This window comes from Meleagris gallopavo, chromosome 1 (genome assembly GCF_905368555.1).
Source record: "Meleagris gallopavo chromosome 1, MGAL_WU_HG_1.1, whole genome shotgun sequence".
Lineage (NCBI taxonomy): Eukaryota > Metazoa > Chordata > Aves > Galliformes > Phasianidae > Meleagris > Meleagris gallopavo.
Genome location: NC_139404.1, coordinates 59,399,795 through 59,425,474, shown reverse-complemented (window position 1 = coordinate 59,425,474; position 25,680 = coordinate 59,399,795). Strand labels below are relative to the sequence as shown.

At 44.5% G+C, this 25,680-nt stretch overlaps 1 protein-coding gene across 4 annotated transcripts in view; it reads right to left on the bottom strand.

Annotated features, from left to right (window-relative positions):
• IQSEC3 (IQ motif and Sec7 domain ArfGEF 3) overlaps positions 1-25,680 on the bottom strand; it is a 104,981-nt gene that overhangs the window by 7,528 nt on the left and 71,773 nt on the right. For 2 of the 4 annotated variants that reach the window (XM_085229739.1, XM_085229746.1), the window contains exons 5-14: positions 21,518-21,679; positions 9,506-9,628; positions 8,717-8,883; positions 6,584-6,723; positions 5,757-5,882; positions 4,546-4,645; positions 2,325-2,486; positions 1,465-1,557; positions 1,007-1,050; positions 844-923 (exon numbers count right to left, since the gene is read on the bottom strand). In XM_085229739.1, coding sequence (XP_085085865.1) covers positions 849-923; positions 1,007-1,050; positions 1,465-1,557; positions 2,325-2,486; positions 4,546-4,645; positions 5,757-5,882; positions 6,584-6,723; positions 8,717-8,883; positions 9,506-9,628; positions 21,518-21,679 — 1,192 coding nt within the window. In that variant the 3' untranslated portion in view covers positions 844-848. The remainder of the gene's footprint in view (positions 1-843; positions 924-1,006; positions 1,051-1,464; positions 1,558-2,324; positions 2,487-4,545; positions 4,646-5,756; positions 5,883-6,583; positions 6,724-8,716; positions 8,884-9,505; positions 9,629-21,517; positions 21,680-25,680) is intronic. The other 2 variants (XM_085229760.1, XM_085229752.1) reach the window with 2 other exon arrangements.

Below are 25,680 nucleotides of genomic sequence, written 5' to 3'. Positions count from 1 at the left end.
GATGAGCTGTTTGTCCCTACCCAAGCATGGAGGTTGTTCAGGCCCACTGTGCAGCAGGACTGTGCCAGTATTTATTCAGGCAGTGAAACATACCTTTGGAAAAACTGGTCGTTGGGCCATGAAGTGCTAGTGACATTAAAATATACGGAAGCCATTCTCCACAAGAAAACACAATGCCCAAAAGAAATTGGAAGTTGGCTGGGAGAGGTACCTTGTCCAGATAGTGGGTGTCTGCAGGGAAATGGGTGTTCTTCAAAGAACATCAGTGACACCCACTCCCCACAGAGAAGCTGAACTCCTCAAACAAATATACTACGACAAGAAGGGAAAGAAGTGCCCTGGAAAAGGGCAAATTCAGGAAAATGGAGATATTCCAGACATGGAAAATGTAGGTAGTAAGTAAGATTTTCAGAGTGAAGACAGCATTTTTCTGTTTTCTTACAGGCAGCAGGAGCATGGGTGTCTGTGAAGAAACAGGCAACCCATGGGTGCTAGACATCCCTGTAAAGATAGAAGCATAAAGGACAGCCAAGCTCCCTATCTAGGAAGGTGAAGCTCTGGGAAAAGTCTCTGATATAAAAAGGCCATGCTTAATCCCCTTCAAGGGATGGAGAGACAGCTGCAGAGATTATGCAGGAAAGCTGGGCTGCAGGGGAATTTGCATGTGATGCTGCATGGAGTTAGCATGTCAGGGAAGTCTTTAGTGGGGTTCTCAGCCTCCCCATAAGCAGTGGGGTGGGTTAGTCTACAGCGTTCGGGAGCTTGGTCCATGAGGGATGTTACAGTTATAAAAACGGATTGAAAATGCTTTGAAGTTTAGTTTGGATTTGAAAGTTGTATTACCCGTCCTAGCAGTAACTTTTAATTGTATCTCTGGAAATTGGTAAAATTGTCAGTCTGGCTGGGGAGGCATTGATTAATACCTGAGAAAAGAAACAACAGAGAATGTGAGAAGAGCTGAAGTGAGAGAGAATTACTTACCTCAGCTGCTCCGTACTCTACTTACCTCCACTGTGCTGTCCGAGACCTTCTCCCCCAAATCCTTCTTGCCTTTAATATAAAAGAAAAGATCTCACTCGTGAGGTCTGTTTCTCAAGTCAAGAGCTGGCCCACGTAGGGTGGACTGGAAAGCTCTAGGAAGAGGTACAGGGCCCAGTAGGACTCAAGATAAATGGAATTTCTCTTTCAATCCATCAGTTGCATGGCGGTAAATGGGAGACCCTTTTGGGGTCTTGATGTTGAAGTGAAGATGAGTAGCCACTCATCAACGCACTTGTTTTTGGCTGGCACAAAACATAAAGCTTCTACAAAACTCAGAACACAAAGCTCCTACAAAGGAGCTGGCTTTGCAGAAGTGGCAGAAAATACTCTAGAGGAAATATATAGTGCCGTTACTGTGTTGCTTTAGTCTGAGGAAGGAAAAGTGGGCTGTGCTCATTCAAGAGAAGTTGGCTGACTCTTTACCTGTTGGTGAGCTCTGCTTGGACTGTGGTTCTATCTGGGCTCCATTGCTCCGTAGTGAGAGAGTCTTTGCCCCTTGCTGCTTCTCCAGCTCCCCTGCAAGATAGACATGTGGCAGTGAGTGATAAGAGAGACAAAGGGAAGAACCAGGGTATACTGAAGGACTAAAGTGGGAAGTCAGCAAGAATTAATGTAAAATATGACAAGAATCTGTCAAGAAAGGAAGGAGAGAGGAACAGCTAAGAGAGAAACAAAAACTGGAGAGGATTTGATATATGGAGGACCTTACATAAGATCTCTGTGTATGACTTGCATTTATAAAGAATAGGTTACTGCTGCACAGAAGGGGTATCTTCTGAGCTACTTGGGCTTGTCAGTTTATACATGGGAACATCATTAAAGTCTACTTGGACCTTACTCTGTGTAAGACAGGCCCCAGAATGACATGGTACAGACTGCTTTTTTCCCAGATGTCCCTGGAGTGAGAGGACAATTCTGCTAAGACTATAATGTACCCTGTACTTCCTAGATATCTACGGATAGTATTTGCATACTCAGAGTGTATGAGATGGAGAAGTCTTCTGGGTCTGATAGTCTACGCTTCTCTACTTCAGTCTGCTGTCTCATACACTCTAATTGATAAGGACCATAAATAGTTCTTCCCTTTCTCCTGCTGGTGAGTGCTCACAAAACCTGGCTGCTTTTTTACTCTATTAGTGAACGTAAGAACAGTCCTGGAAAGACTTCTACAACTCATCCTCTTTGTCACTCTTCCTGAAGAACCCACTGCTTTTACATTTTCTCCCTTGCATACACATGCAGTATGATGGCATCAGAGTCTGAATTGTGTGAGAGGTCCTTACATTCAATACGTATCTGCTCCAGCTCTGTCACTTCTGCTATTGACTCTTTCAGATCTTCCACAAATTTCTGCATTTCCTCGGCTCCCAGAGCACAGAAGTGCAGTACCTGTTTCTTTTCTGAGCCCGAAACTGGAGTCACCAGTGTGATGCCATGAGGGTAATCTGTGAATAAGATGTGTCAAAATAATAGAGAGGCATTAGGGTTTCTTGCTGGAGAAGTCTGCTTTCCTGTTTTTCCAGGACAGACAATTTCAGTCCAGAGGAACTTAGGAGTTTGTCACACTGCAAATTGTGAGAATCTGCAGCATTGCAGCACTCCAAGAAAACAGAATGGCCAAGGTCCAGCAGTAAGGCAAGTTACCACCACTACTATAGTGGTGCCATAGTCAAAAACCTCTAGACCTTCATTATAGTTAATGTAATGTCAACGCTAAGAACCTGAGCACAGAGATGAGACTATAAAGCCCTCCTGAATCTGCAGAGGAGTTAACTGTATATATGATGCCAACAATACTTTTTCTCCTTTGGGAGTTGCAGCCTGAGAAGTTGGCTCCTGGACTCAGAGCCATTAATATCCTCAGATACAGGACTTCTCTTCAGTCTCTACTTCCACCAGCAGGGAACATAGCTGCAGTGTCAGCACAGCATGGGTAGGGAACTCATCATGCTATGCAGAGAGTGCGGTAAAGATATAAGGGTGTGGGTTTGCAGGTCTCCACTTAGTAGTTCCCAAAAGGCAAAACACTGTCAGAAATGAAAATGAAAAGAAATGCCCCAAGAATGAAAAGAGCACAACAAAAGGCTTTATGATTTAAAGATCAGGATGTGTGCATGGAGGAGGTGGCTGCAGATTCAACCAACATAAGCTGGAGAACAAAGGTATGCAGAGAACTTCTTAAGCTTGTGACTGGACTTTCTCTGTCTTTTAGTCATTGAAAAGTGGTTTCTGTCTCTTTTCTCCCTCCCCCTCTCCTTTGTCTACATTTAGTTTCTTTCTTCACCTGTCATGCTTTCTCTTCTCTACTGTATGCCTGCCTTCTCCATGCTCTTCATTAGCAATCTTTACCAAACAAGTCAAAGACCAACCTGCTGTTTTCTGCCATCCCTTAGCTCCCTCTGTTTGTGTTCTAGTTCCCTTTCCCCACCCCGTGTCTTGTCTCATTTGTTAAGATCACAAGTTTTTTTAGACATCTGCTTTTCTGTCTCTGCAGAGTATACATAAAAGGACGCCTTTGCCAACACTCCAGGATAGTCATCATACCCCTGAAAGTAGATCGCAGCTCCAACAATGTGTCCTGGGAATGCCCAGTTATAAATGGCTCCTTTGTACATTCAGAAATGTGAAAAGCACTGTGTGCTGTGGAGGGTAGGAAATTGAGATGATGACCCACACTGTCCATAGGGCAGAGCAAGGATGTAAGGAACTCAGTGTAGCCTCAGTATTGCTACAGTGTTCCTTCCTTGCATCATATTCTGCTGGTGCTCACAAAACCCTCTGTAGGCATAAACCATGCTTGCCTGAGACCACTGTGCATCCCCTTTGCCTTTGCCAGCAGGAAGCCTGCCTGTTTCTGGAATTCCTCCACCACACAACCAGCTTCAATCATGACACATCATGGCTCTATTCCCAGACCATCAAGGTCAGGCTGACTAGGGCTGGATTCTCGCCATGCTTTGGTGGGTGCTGTTCCAAGGGCTCTGCTTCAATCTCAGGAATCTCAGCACAGCACAGCATATCATACTGCAGGAAGGCAGCAGCAGCAGCACCTGGGTTTTTATCAGTGTCAAAGGTAGAGGCGGGTATTGTGATTTTGGATGCAAGTGGAGAGGGGCTAAAAGCAACAGCTGCAGTTTTGTCAGTGAGGTTCTCCTACTGTTGGCTCCTGAGAGCTAAGTGACGTGCACCTTAGGATCAGTTACCTCATTCCTCCAGATTAGTGCCCTCCCTGTCACTGTGACAAGTCAACTCACTTCAGTGAACTTAAGGTCAGCCCTTCTGCCCATGTTTAAACCAAGAGAGAGATCAGAAGCCTCTTCTCATCACACTGTATACTTGCACAGTAGTGTCCTCAGCACCAAGCCTGTTTTTTTCTCCCCTCTCATTTTAACCCTGATAGAATCCCTACTCTGAAGAAAGATCTCACTGGGCTATGCAGCCTCCTCCTTTCTTCTCCTTTTTCATGCCAAACCCCTTCAGGCAACCAAGGAAAATCAGACTTACATTCATTCTCAAAGAGATGGAACTGCATGCCCAGCAGGCCAACAGACTTGCAAAATGTGTAGGTCGAGGAGCTTTTCTTCTTGGGGCAAAGCTTGAGGATCTGTTAGAGGAACAGAAACATCATTGGGTAGGGTGAACAGTGAAGCAAGAACAATACAAACTACTCAAAGCACAAAAGAAAAAGATTTTCACAAGCTGTGTTAATTGTACATGGGATGAAAACTTGGTGACTGACAGACTCTTAGTCCAGAAAACTGTCTGGCACGCTCTACTTGAAGCACTTTGAAATTCTGTATGTGTAGCCTTGGGCTCCCTCAGGTTCTGTTCCCCAGGAATACTAGGGATGATTTTTGGATGCCCATATTTCTGACTTTGCAAGGATAATTATTTCCACGAAATATCCTAGGTCTGGGAACCAGAGTACGTGTGCATGCTGTGTTGCCCTTCCTCCCTCAGTACTAGTCTTCATAGATCTGATTAATCACAAGGGATGGAGGGCTAGCAAGGAATAGACCTTCTCCCCAGGTTCACAAATGGTTGCAGAGGAATGGGCAGGGAAAGTTCTCTTCTCCTCTGGGACAAAATGGCTTGGCTTTGGCCTTATTTTTGCAACATCCACAGTTTCCTTTTGCCATTAAACTCAGGCATTTTTCACCTAAAACAGAATATCCTTCCTGGCTGCATCCTCTTTGTCTCAACAAACCTGTGTTCACCCTTGTAACTGCTGAACTCAGCTGCAAGATCCCTTGGGCAGGACACTTTTTAAAGTATTGTATGCATTTCAGGCTCCAGTAGGTAGCACCTACTTTTCTGCAGCCTCTGCAATAGTAAAAGGTAGTGGTTTTAATGTACCTGGCAGGAAACTTTTAAAGTACATAGGAGTGCTCTGCCTACCATCGTACAAACAGCTAAATAAGTGTACTTCACTCTCATAAAATGAACCTCCCTGGTAGCAAAGGGATGAGAGATAGCAATGACATTACTTGGCTGTGGGACATGACAGTTTGTCTTTTCAAGGGTCAGAGGAGTTTTAGGTTTGGTATGTTGTTAACAGGGAAGGATCCAGAGCTGTGTCTTGCAGTGTTGATGGATCAGGAGATGGTCTGTCCCTAGGACGGGGGAAATTGATGTTGTGGACTGCTTTTATATTTCTTTACAGACTCTCAGGCTAGTTTTATCACTGCAGTGCCTAAATGCCAAAGCATACTCACCACTAGCAGGTCATTGAAGAGAAAAACTTCCCTCTGGTGAGCTGCCTGCTTCTGCACTTTGTTCACATCAGTCACTTCATACAAGCGGCTGCAGCAGACCAATCGGCGATGGGGCACAGAGAGAACCTGCAGAAGATCCACGAGAGTGTGTGGGAGTTATGAGAAGATGCCAGTAAGGCTCACCAGCACTCTTAACTTACACAACCCTGCCAGGTGACAGTGGCACAAGAAGGTTCTGCCCACTCTGCCTACTCTTATCATTTCCTCATGACCATTCCTCACCATCAATCATCCTGTTGGTCCCATAAGAGAGAGAGCCTTCATGACTTAGATAGATCAGGGGAATAGAACAATCTGTAGGCAAGCCACTTGTTCACATCCTATCTTCATGTACCCCTCTCTGCAAGTCACCGAGTAACTTCTCAGCCCACTGGACTGCCCATGCTCTTCCTGGGCAGTGTCTGCATTTGAGGGTCTTGTAACCTTCCCTATTACTTTGCCTTTCATATCCTACAACCTCAAAAGGCCTAAACATTCAGAGCACTGCAGAGCTATCACTGAAGTATTGGCAGGCAGGATCTGCACTGGCAAGCAGGACCTCCAGTGAGAGGTACTATTGCACTGGATAAAGCAAACTCTGGCCAAGTAAATTCCAAAGAATTAAGAAACAACGAGATAGCAAGTGAGAATGTGTTTGGAGAAAAATGCAAGCAGGGGAAGCATTATGAAAGAAGAGGATTAGAGAGGAAAATGGCAGAAAAGGGGGACAGTGATGGAGATGGGTGTGAAAAGGGTAAGTAGGTGCCAGCAGGGTTATGGGTGCTCACCGTTTTCATTCCAACTATGGACTTCTCCACCTTGGTGACATATGTCACATGGTCCTCATTGGATTTTAGTTCTTTCTGCTGGATCCTCTCGTAGATCCCTACCACCAGCTCCCGTGGGATGTCAGCACCATCATCCACTCCTGCAAAACACAGAAAATGTTGAGCAGACTAGGCAGAGAGAAAAGGAAAGAACTGTCATCCCTGACAGGCAGCTACTACCTCAGTGCAATGTTGAGAAGACAGAAAGGAAATAGATTTTTTTTTGTTGTTGTTTTAGAGTGTTTTCTTTCTTGGTCTAGCACACAGAATGCACCAGCAGCAGAGACAGTCGCATCTAAGACCAAAGCTGAAGATTTCATTATTCCATTGCTCTGCATGGTGGCTTCTTTCCATATGTTCCCTAAGGTTTTATAGCCACAATTTCACATTCATATTCCTTGGGCCATTCAGTAGCAACCCCTGCATTGATCTCATATTATTAGAAGTGCTAGGCGTAGTGAATATCTGCAATGCGATCCAGCTGCTCCTCCTGCCAATGCAAGCCTCAGATCTCCTATTTACTTGGTAACCTTCAACATTTTCTTCTGTGATGTCTCCTACACATAATACTTCCTTGCTATTCTATCTGTGATTTCTCTGTCTGGGGTTTGTCCCCCTCCTTGTTTGTATTTGCTTAGCTAATTCTCCAAATTTTGTTATTTGACCCTTGAAGAGCCTGGCAGAAAAGTTCTCCTTCCCTCTCCCCTGAACCAAACACCACAAATCAAATTGCCAGCCCTTCCTCCTACACTGAATTCTTTCAATCATGTTACATTGGTTTTCTCTGCTTTCCCTTCAGCTCCCTGGTCTGAGGCTAACTATGCTGCTGCTGGGGAATTGCCCAGGAATGGAGAGGCATTGTCCTCTTCTGGCTCCCTTCTCCATGACCTTGCAAACATTGCCTGAATTCTGTGTCTTTCATTAAACACAGGCCAGCGAAGCTCCTGGCCCATGTGTTGGGCTGAAGGTGAGTCTGGACTGAACTGTCTCCCTTTGTCTGCAGCCTGGTCCTCATGCTGGCTAAATTTGTTGTGATGTGAATTGATGGTGAAAATTAACATTAATAAATAAAAAAGAAAGAAAGACCTTTTGAGTTAGTTCAATCTGCCACGATACTGAAGGGATTGATGGCAGAAAATAACTTGAAAGAGGGTCTCGCTGTCACATTACTGCACTCCGAAGTGGATGGGGAAGGTGTAAGAGGCTGGGACAACACTGTCTGAACAGCCATAAGGACAAGAATACAAGTTACAGCAGTCCACAGCAGTTCAAACTCTAGATGAAGATTTACACTGGGAAAACTCTGAAAGAACTTAACCTGAATTGCAGATGTGCAACAAGAAACACTTGGAAGATGACTGACCTAGGAGTGAGCATGGCTGGGAAATTGGACTTTGTCTAGACGTTGTGTCAAAAAGGCAAAACAATACTAAGCTGCATTAACACATCTGAAAATGAGGAGGAGGCGGTGATTCTACATAGGAGCATGTTGTGACCACATCTGAAGAAATGCTTTTAACAACCTATTACTGAGATAAGGAAGGACCTTGAAAAGTAGAAGAAAATTGATTTGGGGAACTGATGTATTAGAAATTGCTAAGAGGTAATACATGCATGAACTCTGTCAGGCTTACAATTACTGCAAGCAATTGCAAGCAATTAAGAAAAAGAAGATTTAGCCTGAGTAGAAGAAAAATTTGCTTGTATATTTAAAGCAACAAGGAGGGAAAGGGCTTGTTTAACATAATCGAACAGGGTTTAGGAAGGATGGAGATGAACAGCAGAAAAATGTAATACAATGGACTACTTCCAAACAGTGAGAACCATTAAAAGATGAAACCATCTCTCAAGGAAAATTGTTAGTTTGTGAAAAGGCTGGGCAGCTTTCTGCAGAGAACTAAGCAAAGATCTTCCCCTTCCCCAGCAAGGTAGAGGACATTTCAAAGCACTCTCCTCCAAATCTGGCTTACAGAGAGTACCGGAAGTCCTGGAGAAAGGCAGCTTTGCTAAATTTTTGCTGCCTTCACCTGGGCAGGATTTAGAGAAGCAGGAGGACATAAAAAAAAAAAAAAAAAAGCCCAGTGGGATGCTCACCTCTCAGATTGCGAATGAAGTCCTCCAGCATCATCTTCCTGTCAGGCTTGATGTTGGGGCTGTACATGTCCGTGTTGAGGAGGATGATTGCAAAGGCCAAGATGAAGATGGTGTCTGGGTTGTGAAACTGCTGGACCACATCTGGATTACACATGCAGTACCTCTGGCTGCAGCAGGAGGGATGCACATACTTAACATAGAACATTGGAGTCCTCTGCTCAACTGTAGCAATGACCTCCTCATGCATGGATCAAATTCCTCCTTCCACTCCAGCTCCCACACAAAAGAGAAGGAACTGCTAGAACTCTGAAGGACAGTTTACCCACCAACAGCTGAAACTGGCCACTAAAACTTCAGCTTTCTTGTCCTCAGGAGCCAAAAGAGCAAATGACAGTGGACAGACTACCCAACCTGGGTCACTATGCAGTAGTAATATTGGTATCTACTCCAGTCTGTATTTCTAAAGATTCCTCTGGATGGAACAAGGGAACAACCCAGCACCCTTGCAAGCCCCAGTGCTGCTTTTCCTGTCAGTCATCAATGAACAAGGAGTCCCTTGCTGGAAAATATGGCTGGACTCACTCTGACCCTTTGTGCCCTTCATGCCACTGAACATCCATCAAGGATGTGGCTCTGTGGTGGCAGTGGAACAGAGGACTTCCACAACCAGCTTTTTTAGAAGGGGAGTCCCTGGTCAGTCATTCCATTCCTGCTGCATGTTTTCTGCCTTGGGTGTTCTCTCTGCTTCCAGCCAGTTGCAGCAGTGTGGCCACAGGGCTCCTTTCTTACCTGAAAGCTTCAATTAGCCGCTCGACCTTCTGTGCCTCCCCCTGCACACGGATGTGAGCCTGGAATTTCCGCAGCGCTTCATCCAGCTCCATGCCCGAGAAGTCCATCTCATCCACCACGCAGCTGTGGGAAGTGGACACAGCCTTTGTCAGCACCTTCTCCTGGGCACAATGCCAGACTGGCTCCTTCAGTATGGTGCCCAGGCTGAGTTTCCAAGGGAGATACCATGGAACAGGCCGATAACCCTGTGTTTTTGTTGATATTTTCTGTATCTGTACAGTTATATAGACAACTATAATGATATAGATATTTAAACTCCTATATACCAATATGAATACAGATATAAATCCATCTATTTTGGCCTCTTTTATCGTCTGGCAATAATACTTCACACACTGTCCATTCCTAACTGCCTCCCAAAATGTGCACTTGTTCACCACCCATTTATCCATCCTTCTCTGATCTGCATTCACTGTACTCATCCTCTCCTCACCTTCCATTCAGTCAAGCACGTATCCACATTTGCAACCCAGATTTTCTTCTCCACTCTTCACTCCTACCCAGATGCTGCAGCAAAAATATTCGCTACATTTGTAAAGACCAGAGGCCACTCAAAGAAAATGTGAAATGGAAGCTCTTGTACAGAATGGGGATCTACCCTCTTGCTTCTCATTTATATTCTCATCTTACAGAAGTCCTACTGCTAATCTCAGAAGTCTGCTACAGTCATTCTTTCTGTCTTCATAGTTAAATCCTCAAGTTCTTATTGTTACTGAATGATATTTTGATCTGCATTTGCAATGACAATACCTTATCTATGTGGTTTCAGCACATTTTGTTAGCAGACTCCTACCATCTGTGTTCAGGTCTTTGCTGCAAACATCCATCAAAAGGCCAGGCTCAGGAAACTTTCCTCATAACCTCCTTTAAGTCCATCTTCCTATTTCAGCAGAGTACATTGGCAGTAATGTCTGCATCATCTGCTTCCCCATTTATGATTCCTTTATTAATATCTTTCTCTTCTACACTCAACTAACCATTTCTCATGTCAAATACTTTGCTGAAGTTTAGAATTATCTTCTGTATGTTCCTTGTCTAGAAAACCAATTATTTATCAAAGAAAGATAGAATTAATCTATTCTCCACTGGTGCTAGTACGTACCATTTACCTTCTTGTCTATTATTTTTTCCCACAAATGAATTCTCAAATCTGACATCATATCTGAAAGACGAAGAAATTCACAGGTGCCAAAATTCCATTTTCTTTAAAGTCTTCCTTAAATGCAAAATTACTAGCTTGCTAATATTCAGTAAAATTGCACCACCTGGACATCACAGATGTATTAAAAATTCAGTGACTTCACATTTTCTGCTTCCATACCCTTCGAGTGCTAATTCTATCTTTTATCCTGTTTATCTCATCTTTTGTATTACATTTGGTTTGACTTTCTCTTGTAAAGGGTAAACTGATCCCAAATTTAGGGCTGGGAAGAAATTTTTCAAAAGACAGGTCATCTGAGAATGCACGAGAAATGTAGAGAATGAGGCATGAGGCAAGTAAATTAAAGGGAGAGGGGATTAGCTTCCTTCTGTATTCTTCCAATTTCTAGGATCATCTGGAAATTTCACCAAACATGCTTTTGCTAATAAAAACATATGCTGTCATCAGATTCTTCTGCTTTCTTTCTGTGATATCCTACATATTTTGCTATTACTCTTTTCTATAGTTCTGCAGTTTGCTGTAGGCTGTTGGGTAGTATTTTGTGAACTAAGCTGTTGAATGTCACAACAGCAGACTTGCTAGAACAAAAAAGTATTGCGTGAATGTCTCAGATGGGTAAGATTCAAATGCTCAGATAGCTCTTTTCCTTCTTGCATTCCCCTGTCGATTCAAGAGCTGAAATATCATTGCTTAACTGGAATGACAACCACAGAACACCTTACCAAAAGCTCTGTCTGAACTTAGGGTGTTCAGAGTGTTCGGTATCTTCTATGGAGCAGCTATAATCTCAAACCAGAAACATGGACTCCTTCTTCACACAAAGTCCAGGTAATCAAAGCATAGGAACAACTAGTCAAGAGCAAGGGCAGAGAATCAATGGGGCCACTCTCACAGGAAATCTTACACAAAAACTTCATTTTCCTCTCCAAGAAGTGGACTGCAGAAACACTTGCAAATTGATTCTGGCAGCAGTGAAAACTCTCTCTACTGCCCCTTTCCTTTGTTATTCTTATTTTTCTCATACTTGCATTCACTTGTCCCTTGGGTTGACATCAAGGCATTCTGCTTCTTGGAATTTGTCTTTGATAGTACGAAAAATTTTTCTCTGGTTAGTCATTATTGTGTTCACAGCTGCAAACATCTCTGTAGTTGGACTTCTGTTATTATTTTTTAATCTTTTCTGATACATGATGTTTCTCAGCATTGACTGCGATGATTTTGTTATTACTATCTGCTTCCAGACGTGTGAAAGCAAGAGTCCTTGCACATACCTTTAAGACCTGCTGAGGTCATCCTAGTACACCAATCTACCATCATTAAATTGTATCTTTTCCTTCCTCCCTCACTGATAAATCCTTCCCCTTCCACACAGTATGGTCTAACACATCTTTTCTTTCAAGTCTGAATCACAAATAATAAAGTCAGTGCTCTTGTCTCATAGGACAAGCAGGGCAAGTCAGTTTTTTATAGTTATTTTCAAATTCAAGCAGGTAGAATCATTTCCACACCTTTGCTTCATTCACTTTAATGTCAACATCATCTTTTCAGACCACCCTTCTGCTGCCATCTGTCACACAGCAACAAAGTGTAATGGAATACTGGGGGAAGGTTCAACCTCTACTGCCATACCACCAACATCTGCCTCTGCCGTCATGGGCCAACAGAATAAAATAGGAGGCATTACTTTCAAGCAGCCCTCTTATTGTTGATATTGCCCATTCAACTAATCAGAAAAGATTCCCAACATCTGCCACACAATCTACATCCCCTTGCTGGAAAAAGGACATAGTAAGTAATGCATCAAGCTAATAGAGACTCTGAAATTATTCTTAGGTTGTACTAAAGGACAGAGCAAGATGAAAATTCTGAGATTAGATTCTGTAACGTTTTTGGGAAGACAAGACCAGGAACTGCATAGGACTAGTTGAAGAACAGCCTATTTGTAAAAGAACATATGACCAGTAGCACAACACAAGCTCAAAAACAGAGTAGCAGCTTGGAAACCTAAAACTGTAGGTCATTTCTGAGGCTTGTTCCTGAGCTGGATAGGCAAAGCTGAAATGAGCAGCAGGATTCATCACTTTTACATTTTATATGTCATGGGCCCTCCCATGCTCTCAGGGCAAAGGAGGGACAAAGGATGCATGGGATCCAGGGCAGCGTGAGGGAACCACGCTCTAAGCTTGGTTAGCTCTAAGAAGGCTCAGGGAGAATCTGATTGTTGACTACAGCTGCCTACTGGGAGCATGGGAGATGAAGCCTGGTGCTTCACTGGTGCTCAGTGGTAGAAGGTTGAGAAGCATCAAACTCATGCTGGAACATGGACAACTTCCAGTTAGGCAAAAGGAAAAGACTGCCACCATGAGGGTGCTCAGACATGGAACCAGTGCCGAGAAAGGCTGGAGGTCTCCATCCTCCCCAGGGTATTTAAATTTAAATAAGCTTGATTGAATGAATCAAACTCACAGAACCAACAATCAATTCTCTAAATGTGTCATCTGCACTACCGGCCTTCTCAAAATGGTATCAGCCAAAGGAAATCTATGAATTAGATGAGCGATTACACCTGCCCCCATTAGTCCACTGAACAGCTTAAAGCTTAACAGTTGGTTCTACCTCCTGCATCTGTACAAGGCATGAAAGCAAAAAACTGGAAACAACCAGGAAAAAGGGACACAGTGGGATCACCTGGTACCATGTTAGCATAGGTGCAGAAAGCCATCACCGGAAATATGAGTACAACTGGCTTAGCTCTTTGTTCAACAACAGTCTGTACATTTTCTTGGCACATCATTTGTAGTTTAATCACTGTACAGGAAACAAGCATCTCCCTTTCCTATCCACCTAATGTTACAATATGAACACTTTCATGTTGCTAAAAGTGCATAGGGGTTAATTGATGGGGGACAGCCACCTACATAGTTTTGCCTCTTTTCCTGAGCCCTCTTTTCAAGATCCCTATTTCAGAGATTGCAGAGATGGAATTTGCCCAAACTACTTATGAAGAGGCGCAACTGATATCCATGGAGGGCCTGGCTTCACCTTCAACTGCCCATTCTCTGGTAAGGGAGAAAACAGGCTGAGTATAGCAAACCCCACTCAGAGGCCATCAGGTTCTCTCCTCCCCATTCCTGTCCTTTGGGGATCAGGGCAGAAGAGATGCCACCTCCTGGGAAAGGACAGCTGGACGCAACTCTTGAAACTCAACAGTTTTAATAATTGCATCCTCTTTAGCTGTCTGTGGATTGTCAGTATGCTTTGCTCCCTCTCTGCTACTATCAGGCACCAGGATGGCTCCAACTGCAGGCATCTGTAGGATGGTTGAGAATCCCCCTTCCTCAAACCTCTTGGTACATTCTTGCAACTATCTCATAGAAAGAACCATGGGTCCCAGTGCCCAACTATCATTTTTTGGTCACCATGGAAAACTCAGAATCCCATAGCCATGGCCACCTTCTTTCCCAAGCCCTGTAAATACAAGGACCCTGCATCCAGAATACCAGTCACTGAGCCAACACAGCCAGTGGTGTTCTTTCTCTGTGTGAGATACACAAGAAGTTTTCTTTTGAGGACAGAGGATGAAACATCTGCCTTTCAAGAAGAGGCAGCTGGTGGAAAGAGGCAATACATTGAGCCCATGGAGGTGGATCCATCTCCAGAGGACATCTTGATGGAAGTGGGTCCACCTCTACTTGGGCAGCCCACTCACCATGCCATCATGAAGAGATCATGAAGAGACAAAGATTACACAGAGATGGCTCCCTGTGTCCAAGGAATAAAACTGCAACTTACGTGTATGTGCTAAATCTAGTACAAACAGCAGCATGCTTGTGAGATGCCTATTCCTAGACAACCAGGAGAACCAAAGGACAACAAAGCAGGAGTGGAGTAATTGCCTTACAAAATCTCCTCTTAGGAGGACTTTGGACCTTTGCTTCATGTTGCTGAAGTGAGCAGGAAAGGTGCTGACACCTTGCTCATAAACCAGATGGTGGCTCCTCTATTCATAAGGAGCTTGGTCTGTCTCAATGCATAAAGCAGCCAGACACCTTATAACTGCAGAGAATTGCATTCCTGGTGTCCGGTGATGGGACTAAAGAGTGAGATCCTCTTTGCATCATTTTGCCCCATTGATACATCCATGATGGCTGTGCTGCCTCCTAGGCTGCAAGGCATGATTCCTCTCCAAAAGTTGGTGGAGACAGAGACATCAGGGCTGTGAGGATTTAGCACAGGGCTAAGCATGACAAAAAAGCCTTGTGGCAAAAGGATTCAGAGAAGGCAGGAAGCAGCTGTATCGTGTGGGGCTGGAATCTGCTCGCCCATGCGTAATGACCTATTTTCCAGCTTTTCCACTCAGGTGACAATGTAGCATGAGCTGGGCTGCAACTAAAAGCATCTGTAATGAACCTGCAGCCCATGCTCAGGGATGGGACACAGAGTGAGGCAGCCAGGTGGAAAGTTTAAGACAAGGCACAGAAATACTAATAAAAAACATCCCTTTTCTCAGCATCCCTGTGCTCTTTCTGAAGACAAGCCAGGCCTAGGGTGTACTGCAGAGGAAGAGATCAGCTCCCTCGGAGGCTGCCCCTGCAGGTGTTTGCTAAGGCCCACAGTAAGAAAAGCAAGCAGGGCTCTTTGCTTCCTTGCACAAGCAGGCAAGGGCTTGTGTCCCAGTCCTGCCCTACACACAGCACCTCTTCCTGCCATCCTCACGTTAGTGTTGTCTCTACAATGGAGATCACGGCCTGCAACAGCTGCACCCCCTTTCTAGGTGGTACAACATTACATGTATTGCCTGTTCTTCTCTGGGGCTGCCGTGCCTACTTGCCCTCCCAGGACTGTCGGTACTTACTTGCGCAGAGTGAGAAAGTGCTGCCATGCCTTGTGACATAGCTGTATTCCAAAGTGGAAAGTTGTTTCCTCTCTGGACACTTTGGCCATACAGGACAAGACACTGCCTAGCCTTCTTCACCCTCCAGGAGACATTAAGAGCCTCTATACAAGGGCAAACCATTTCCCTAGGCATCCAAGCAAGTTCAAGCTGTACTTTCAGCCCTTGCAGCTTGTCATGGGAAAGTCACTCTTGTTCACAATTCTGATCTGTGCCACAGCTCTGCTTGCAGCAGGAGGTCAGAACTGACTAACATGTTCTTCTCTCTGTTCTCTGTTTCCACTGCATCATTATCTACTGCTCCTCAGCACAAGCAGCAGCACTGTGCTGCTCAAATCCTCCTGTAATACAAGTCCCCTATTGATCCTCTCTAATGTCCTTAGTGGGAAGGGGAAGATAGGCTAGTTTGGGGCTAACCTGTCAAATTCACTCTGCCAGTCAGAGGAAGCTAACACTTCTTTAAAAGACAGCCTCTTAGCTGGGTTTCCATCTCTGCTTTTACACTCCTAAGAGCAGTTTTTCTTTCTCTCTGTCTTCCCATGAGAGAAAGAGAAGGCACTACTGGCTTGACAGACAGGAGAGCTGCTCACCAACAAGGAGAGTGTGTCTAACAGTGACTTACAGTCTAATAGGAACAAGCCCCCAGTTCAGCACACTGTCCCCTCTTCTTCAATCCCTGCACCTGTCTTTTCTGACAGGAAATGCACCAGGACAGCCACTTCTGCACATCCACATCCCATGACCTGAGTATAAACCATCCGACACCAGCAGCACAGATGACTCAATTCATGACACCACACTTATTATTTTGCTCTTGAATGAACTATAAATGGAAGCAGTTCCTGAGTCAGAAACAGGTGGAGAACAATGAACTAAAGAGAAGGGAAGGATGAATGAAAGAGAACAAAAGCAACAAATAAACACAGGGTTAAGAGTGCACACAAACAAATAAACAATGCATCTGGGAATGTAATAGAAAAGAAAGGATTAAAGAAAAGATGTAAGAATGATGCTGTTCCTCATTAGAAATGTGTGCACTGGCCCTGACTTTTGCAAAGTAACAATATGATTTTTCTATCACATTTGACAAGTTAGATTTGATGAAAACTGTCCAATACCAGAACAGAGTTTGAATGGACCAGGATCCCTCTCTACAGCTGTATTTCCTGGACTGACAGATGCTGAAACCCTCAGACAGGTCCCAGCTTGCTGCAGGCAGGTTGTGGAAGCAGATTCTCCTGAGAAGAAGCTGGATCTTACTGTGGAGTGCTGGATCTTTCTGTCAGATGCTTAAAATTGGCTACAGATGGGATTTAACCCCGTAACATAAAATGTTTAAAAGCTAGATGTCCAGGCAAAACAGGCATAAAGAGAAAAACGGCACTCTTGAGGGACTTATGCCTCTCCATTGACTAAAAGGATTCATAAATTGATAGATGACACTAAACTTGGTGGTGGTTAACAATAGGGGAGATAAATCCTGCTCTTAAAGATTGAAGCCTTGTTTGCAAGAAGAAATGACATATTTCCTCTCTCTAACAAAAGAGGAGTGAGCAGTTTAGTGTTATCAAAGGATGAGTGCCAATTACAGTTAGATACTCTCGAAAATCCCCTACTCTCTCCTTCATTCCTCTGGTTAGTGTGTGTAATTACCTGTGAGTTATCCAGATATATTTTCTGGGTTCCAAGAAAAACAGTTGAAAAAGGTTGAAAGACAAAATAGGAGGATGGAAGGAAGAATATAATTTAAAGACTTCTAGTAGTTGGATATGCAGATGTGAGAAGGCAAAATAGCAAACCAAAGGGCTTAAGTCTCATATTAAGTTTATCCTCATTCACACTTCACCATGCATATGAGGCTTTGCAACCAGTATGATGCATCTTTGGAGTTTTGTATTCACTACATGGGCAGTAAAGAGGTATCCTCTTCACAGCACCATGCTCAACTGTACACTTCTGAGTTCTTCTACCTGACTCTAGGAACAGGCAGTGGTTGACTTGTTTGCCATCTAGCGTAGCTCAAATAGCCATGGAAGCCAAGAAAAGTTTGCAGAGTATTGACTTATGGCTGGACTTAGAGCTGAGTCTGGAATTTATAACCTGGGCAGCTCTACCCAGTATCCAAATGCACAATGGAGCTCGCAGATGTTTTAAAAGCTGTCTCATTGTTTATTTAGCACTTGGGTTAATTCAACCTGGCTGCAATTGAAACAGTGCTTACAGTACACATTTCTTACACAAGTTTTCACATCGAGTGGAAGCTAAACTAACACAGCAAATGACATCAATAATTGAAATTGCTCTGGGGAGGGATAGAATGGTCCAGGAAGGCTCCAAGGCCACGTCTGGGATGTGAAGGAGCAGAACTGATTCCCCCTGCACACAGGCTTATTCAGTGCAGGTGGTCAGTGCCTACCAATGGCCATTCTATCAAGGCATTGAAGCTTGTCAGGACCAAGAATGCCAAGGAACTGAAGGGTCAGTTGGGCCACAGAAATGAGAGTGGAACTGGACAAACTATACAAAAGCTACATAAAGGCTACCCTGATTGCCATGTGCTCTCCAGGGAATACCATGTCTCCTAATACTGGCTTGTTAAGCATGGATATACATGGGGACTGCAAGACCAACCTGTCCCAATCTGTGCGGTGTTCCTGAGCTAACTTGATGGGAGTTGTTCCTTAGTCACACCAGTGGAACAAGGAACCAGATGAGATCTTAGCCAGTCCTAAAATGCTAGAATGCCTTTGAGTTGCCTCGTGCTCACATGCAAACAGCTCAGAAGTTGTGACCAGTCCATGAGCACTGGAAAATGCCATCACACTGTCATATCCTGCCAGCCCTCTTCATCCTCATGCATAGACAGGAAAAATATCCAGGATGATAATCCTGTGTGAGATTTTGTTCCAGCAATACCTTGTTTCCATGCATGCCAAACTGCTGTGTGTGCAGCTATTGACCAGACAGCTCTCACAAGAGCTGACAAAATTTTTCTTGCAAAACCTGCAAGCCACTGCTATCCAGAAGCTCAAAATTGATACACAAGCAAACACCACAGCTACAACTAGCTGAATTATTTGGCAATCTTTCTTTCTCTTCTTTTCTGTTGTAGAACATTTTGTGTATATTTTATGTCTGCTTTTACATTTGCCTTTAAGGAATATGAGTCAGCAAGTTATCTGTTGTTTGAAGCAATCAGGTACAGCTCTGAACTCCAAATTTAGATTCAGCTGCTTAAAGATATGTACAACCTTAACAGCTCACTTCCCACTTCTGAGCTTTGCTTCCTCCATCTGTAAATAGGACAGTAGGGACACTCCTTCATAATGCATTTGGAGTGCTACACTGAGAGGTACAGTGGAAACTGAGAGTAATGACGGAGTACGGCCACATGCTTTAATAGCTCTCCTGCAACATTCAGAGACAATACAAGCAACTATATCACAGCAGTTCCTGGACACTGAGACTGGGAGACTGACATCAAGCTTTGTAATACAGACTGTTATCAGGTGCTGCTGACACAGCCTATAGTTGCATATGAACTGGAAGAACGTAGTCATTTGCAGGAATTGAATGTAGGACTACAAAGAAATGCTTGCCTATTGCTACTGCAGAGGCTGTCTGTGCAGAGGCAGGCTTTGGACTTCAGCAGTGTATCTGTCAGGGGAAGCAGCCCACACATTGCTGGAGAAAAAGAGGCAATTACTTTTAATTGTAGCTCTCGGCATGAAGAAACTGGAGACAATACGTGTTTCATTGCTGTTCTAATCAATACTCATGCAGCATATTAAAAATAGGGCTGGATCAAAGGTCAGGAATGGGCAGCAACAGGCAGCAGCAGTTGCATCAGGAATGGAGTTTTAAATTTGAGCCCAGATTTGGATGCTGAACTGGCATACTCTCCACCTGCACTACTGCATTCAGCTCTGGGGTCCTCAGCATAAGGGAATGAACCTGCTGGAGTGATTCCAGAGAAGGCCATGATGGTGGACAGAGGACTGGAGCACCTCTCATATTAAGACAGACTGAGAGCTGGAGTTATTTAGTCTGGAAAAGGGCAGGTGCCAGGGAGATGTCATTGTGATCTCCTAGTATTTAAAGTGGTCCTACAGGAAAGATGGAGAGAGACTCTTTACCAGGGATTGTAGTGATAGGACAAAAGGTAATGGCTTTAAACTGAAAGAGGTTAGGTTGAGATTAGATATTAGAAAGAAATTATTTACTATGACTGTAGTGAGGCACTGGAACAGCTTGGGCAGAGAAACTGTGGATGCACCATCCCTAGAGGTGTTCAAGGCCTGGCTGGATGGGGCCTGAGCAGCCTGATCTACTGGATAGCAGCCTTTTATCCATGAGGGGAGTTGGAACTCGATGAACCTTAAGGTGCATTCTAACTCAAATTATTCTATGATTCTATGATGATGCAATTATTTTTTTCCAGGAATAAGAATGCTGTGTGTGTTGGATTTAGGTTTTCTCTTTGGCTTGCTTCAAGATAAGCCACTGTGAAACTGAAAAGAGTTATCTTTTTGGAGACTGGGAAAATATTACAATGGATGCAATACAAAGAACTGTGCCTGACAGAAAGGCAGCTTTCACTAAGAGCTGTTCTATTGCCTAATGAAAGAAAGACCCAGTTGAGTGCTGATCATCTCTGGAAACAGGTCTTTGAACAAGCTTGTTGTGCCATGATTACACATGTCACATTACCATGCATGGCAGCACTCGCATTTACACTGGTGAAAACTCCCCCTCTGTCTTTACTGCATTGGCTCTCAGGGTGGCAGAAGCATTATGCCACTACTTTATACCATGCAGAGCTGTGCTTTCTCCTTCTCCCTCATCTGCATGGCAAGAAGTAGATCAAGGCCACACAGGAAATTAAGGTCCATCTCAGTTCCCTAGGATCATCTTTGCAGAAAGCCTGTCATCTTGGACAACGTTCAGAAAAACGGGTAATATGCTTTTCTGCCAAACATTTCTACTCTGCTCCAGTGATGTTCACAGTAGGGGGATAACAAGTTAGCAATATTTAGCAACATGAAAAGCAAGGCAATAGGCAGACGCTGAGGTAGCATACATAGGTCTTAGGTGTTCCCAGGATTTTGTAGCCCAAATTGCAAGGCTTGAAAAAGAAGAGAGATGTAGGTTGAGAGATGCCTGGTTTGTGTGAACAGGAGGTAACCACAGTGAGTGAACTGAAGGGAACAATCCAGCAAAAGCAGCTACTGAAAAGAAGCAGGTAGGAAACCCAAGATCTTGCCATCTTGTCTTCTCAGTCCACTAAGTTTTTGGAGTGAGGATATTCCTCAATGCTCTGTGACTACAGAGTAAACTAATTAGTAGCAGGTTTCTACGTGTAGGCTTCTTCATTACCACCCACAGGACCAGCTGCCCTCTTATTTTCCTTCTCAAGCAGTTGGAATAATTGAAAAGCCCACCCATTACAGACCTGGACAGCAAAAGAGCCATGAGCATAGACAGCATTTGCTGTTTCCTGCTGGTTTCACAGCAAGGAGCAAATGCTTTTTCTCCTCTGCTTCTCTAGTACTTCCTAGAAAGCATTAGGAGCACTTTGTTTGGATGGGGTGAGACATGAGTCACAGAATTCTTCAGACACAAAATCTCCTGGCGTCACTAGTCTTACCCCCTGTGGTGCTGAACTCCAGCTGGATGATGACAGGCCCTTTGGGAAGGAGAAATTGAAATGATACAGAGAGGCAAACACATTGCTGGGAAATGCAATGAGAGGCACCAAAATGGAAGTGGAAATGGTGAAGTTCCCACAGAAATGGAGGGGCACGGAGGACAGGTTGCTTGCTGGTGCAAGCAGGGCAGGGTGGGCTGGTAACTCCGTAAAAGGGCAGGAAGGAGAGGAAGAGTTTTCCATACTTACTCCAGGACATCCCTGTTGAACTGTTTTTTGCTGTTGCCCAGGAACTCCCCAATCATCTGGCGGCTGAGGCCCTTCCTCTGGAGCAGGAAGTGTGCCACCCCAATAGGAGTGTCTGGGATGAAGCCCCGGGAGATCAGGAACTGGATCCCTTTGTCTGGGTTTCTGAAAAGGAAGGACAAAAATATGATGAGTTGGCATGAACTCTTTGGGACATCAATACCCCTGGCTCATCATCTGTCGTGCCAGTAATGCAGCCCTCAATATGCACATGGGCTCCTATGAGTTCACGTACGTGACAGGGATGAGACTGGTGCAAGGAGGGAATAGACTTGGGAGAGTTCTCCCCAGCTGCTGATGAGTGCAAACGGATGTCATGGGAGCCACTGTGTCACCTGCAGCACCTGCTGTTGTCTGGAGGAGACTGTAAGTGCCTCTTGCCACAAAGGATCTTGCTGCTCACCAGTGACTCTCTTCTGCTATCCCTCTCCTTCAAGATCAAAATCTGTTGCACTGTACCTACCCCATCTTAGCTTGTTTAGGGTGCCTAAATATGACCCTTTGCTACCGTCTCAGAAAGCTGGGGTTACACCTTGTGTAGGACAGACATTTGCACAGGGAAAAAGGTGACTGTGAAGAGACTTAGGAGGCACTATTTCCATGGGCAACGGGCAAATGAGGCTCAAGACATAGAGGGGGCTATCCAAAGATGGGGCACTTTTTTTCTGTAAATAAAAATTCATTTTCTTTTTCATGCATTTTTACTGCTCGGTGTTGAGTGACATTTCTGCCTTCCTCACTTGAGTCTGCTGCTGGCTGCCTGAATAGAAATCCCATTCTCATATTTGCATTATCCCTTCCTCCACTTCCCCCACCCTAGCTGTGTTGTTCTTCCCTTCTCTATTGATTTCCCCCCTCAGGCAGAAATCTGCGAGTGTGGGTGGATGAGAGCATGCACCTGGAGAATGCCTTGTCAGAACTGAGAGAGAGCTGTATGCAGCTCCAAGACAGAGCACAGAGGGTTTTTCTCCCCCTCTGACTGTGAGCCCCCTCTGAGATCAGGCTGGGTATGAGTGAGCCCAGCTGCCTGTCTGTGGGAGCGCTGATCTACACAGTGGTGTGCCAGCATCTGTGCACACATCTTGGGGGGTACTGTGTGCCTCTACAAGTACACGTGTTCATGTGTGTGTATATCCCCTGTATATGCAGATTTCTCCTACATCATACATTTTCCTAGGAGACCATCATGTCCGCACATTTTGCCTTTCTCCTTATGTATCCTATAAGCATACAGGCTTCTATGCAACCTGGCAGCAGCTGTGAGTCTATGGGGGTGCCTGTCCCACAGTACACGCTGGAATGAGTGCTATATGTGCATCGTGTAGCAGAGTTTCTTCCTGTACCTCAGACTGTGCCACTGAAGGCCCTCAGTCACGATGCACTCTTGCTGAGGGGAACTCACGTAATGTGGAGGATTTCCATGTTCCTTTCATTCTGAGCTCGTGAACAGGGAGAGGTAGCATCCTCATAAAGTATAGGAAAGGAAAACATACTTCCACCATTAACCCAGATTCAGGGATCTTTGTCATGGCTCAAGGGCCAGGTTTGCTTAGGCTGTTTTCTGGGGTGAGGAAAGAATAGGATGAGATCTCTGAGCACGTGAATGCATGATATGACAGACACAGAGTGTGACACTATCAGGTGGTGAAGGATGTGGGTGAGCAACATATGTCTAGCTATAAGCGGATCGGCATTCAGGAGAATGGCCTGAACCATACAGAGGCCTCATGGTTATACTAACAGAAGTTGGGTTGAAGATATTTCTGCTTACTCTGTCATGTCACATAGAAAACATCGTGGGCAGAGTGGCATTGTCAGGAAGAGTATCTGCGAGAACAAGTCAGCCCATTAAATTTATGAATAGGAGAGATGCAAGATCTGACATTGAAAACCTAGGACTTGCTAAAGGAAAAACAACAGAATATCTTCTATATCATCATATAGATCTCCAGCTTCACCTTTGAAGAGCACAGGCAAAGTTCTCACTAAATGCAAGGGTTAAATGGCCATGGGTGAAGTCAAGGTAAGTAACAGAGATTCAAAAAAATGGACCTCCATGTGCATATTTTAATCTTTGACCCAATGTAATGTTCAAGGCAAGACCTCAGTCACTGATGTCACTCCAAAGACATTGGGCTGACTCTGGATTAGTTCCAGAGGAGATGGGAGCTGGATGTGGCCAGGAAACAGTTCTAATACAGATGGCATAGACATGCAGATTTCAGAAGGAATGGAACACACAAAGCAAGAGGATGTAGAATAAAACAGTCCAGCTCTGACAGCCCTCCTTCACTGCATAGACTAAAGCTCAAATATAAATGAACACAACTATTTAATCAACAGCAGCCTTACATCAGCTTTTCCCTGGATTCAAATTGTTCCCCACAAAATCCTGGTAATGATACAGCATCTTTGCCACTGAATACCTGTATATGTATCTCATATACTGCAGCATATGACTTTTACCAGATGTGCAGCAAGCAGCTCCATTTCTTTCTCTCCTGAGCTCAGTCCTTGCTATTTTCCTCAATATTTCAGGGGTGTTATGCATGGCCAGCAAATGCTGTGGGATTCCTCACGTCCTGCTGGCTTTCCCTCTGCCCACACAACCAGCTGCCCACACACACTCAGTTATTACAGAAGTGCTGCATAATGAAGCACTCTCCGTTCCAGGGATTCCACCCCCTCACCGTGGAGGGGGGGAAGGCGAAAGTGCCACAACAGCGCAGGATCTGTCTGTTCCCAGGGGCCTGCTCCAAGCCAGAGCACTGCCTACAGAAAAGCAGTGTAAGGCCAGACAGACTATGGCAGATGGTGCTAGCAATTGGAGGCTTTCAGCTCTTGGTCCAGCGGAGCAGCCAGCAAAAATATGTGCATGCACATACTCATAGCCTCAGCTCCATGCACTATGGGTTGGTGATCGTATCACAATCTCTGTGACGGTAAACCATCTCCTTGGCAGGGAGACCAACAATCAATTAATTGCACTAAGCTGAATGCCTATAAACCCCCTTGCCACCCCTTGGGTTGTGGTATGTTACAGTGTTACAAGAGGAGCTATACCTCCCTTAATTCCTGCTCACAGAATTAAAAAAAAAACCTTTGCTTGCCCTAAGTCTATTCCTTTCTATTCCTTTTCTCCCTACCCCCCAATGTTTTGTCTAGAAAATTGAGCCTCACAGATTACTGGCACGTTGTTTCAGCAACTAGTTTCAAGGCAGCAGGGAAGTTGTGTTTGAGGAAGTTGTGTTTCAAAGCACCATGGTGTTACTCAGTTTTCGATCCCACGGAGACCTGCAAGATGCAGGAAACTCAGGTCACTAAATGAAGAATGGCAGTGCTGCCCCAGAAGACCTAGTGTTGTTAATCTGACACATGAATGTGTGCCAGGCAGACTGGAGGAGGCAGACAGGCTGGAAAAAAACACTTTCACTCCTGCTTTATGATCACATCAGTACTTGTGTCAACTCTGCATGAACCAAAGGAAAACACATTGGGTATAGGAACTCCTGCCAAACATGACTGAAAATACTGAAACACTTGGTTTGCAGAGATGTGAACCCCATGTCCTCCTCCAGAAAAACACCAATCCCAACACAAGTACCACAACATCTCTGTGGAGCTGGAACTATGTCATAATCAGCTCCCATCTGTTCCTGGTGCCTACCTTCTCTTATTCCAGCCTGCTCGCATCCATTGGGCAAACATGTGCTGCCAGAGCCTGACTTTGATAAATATATGTGAACCCACCTGTTCACAATCTACTGAACAGAATTAGTAAATGTCCTCCTCAATATCCTCCTTGACTCTCTGTGAGTTCCAAGCTTGTCTGCTCTTACAGAATTCCAGACGCGCTCTGTAGCCAGCACTAAAAATCTTTCAACCACATTCCTGCCTTCTGGGGTCTACAGTCTCTGGACTACATATATTTAATCCTTGTCTGTGCAAAACTTCTGTCCATAACTACATAAACTTCAGTCCTTGCTCAGACCAAAAGGCTCACACTAATGCGTGGCAAAACATTCTGTTTGTGTAAGTGCATTATGTTCCCAGCACCTTCATCTGGGGATTCAAATGGAAACCAAGATAGCATGAGATAAAATCCC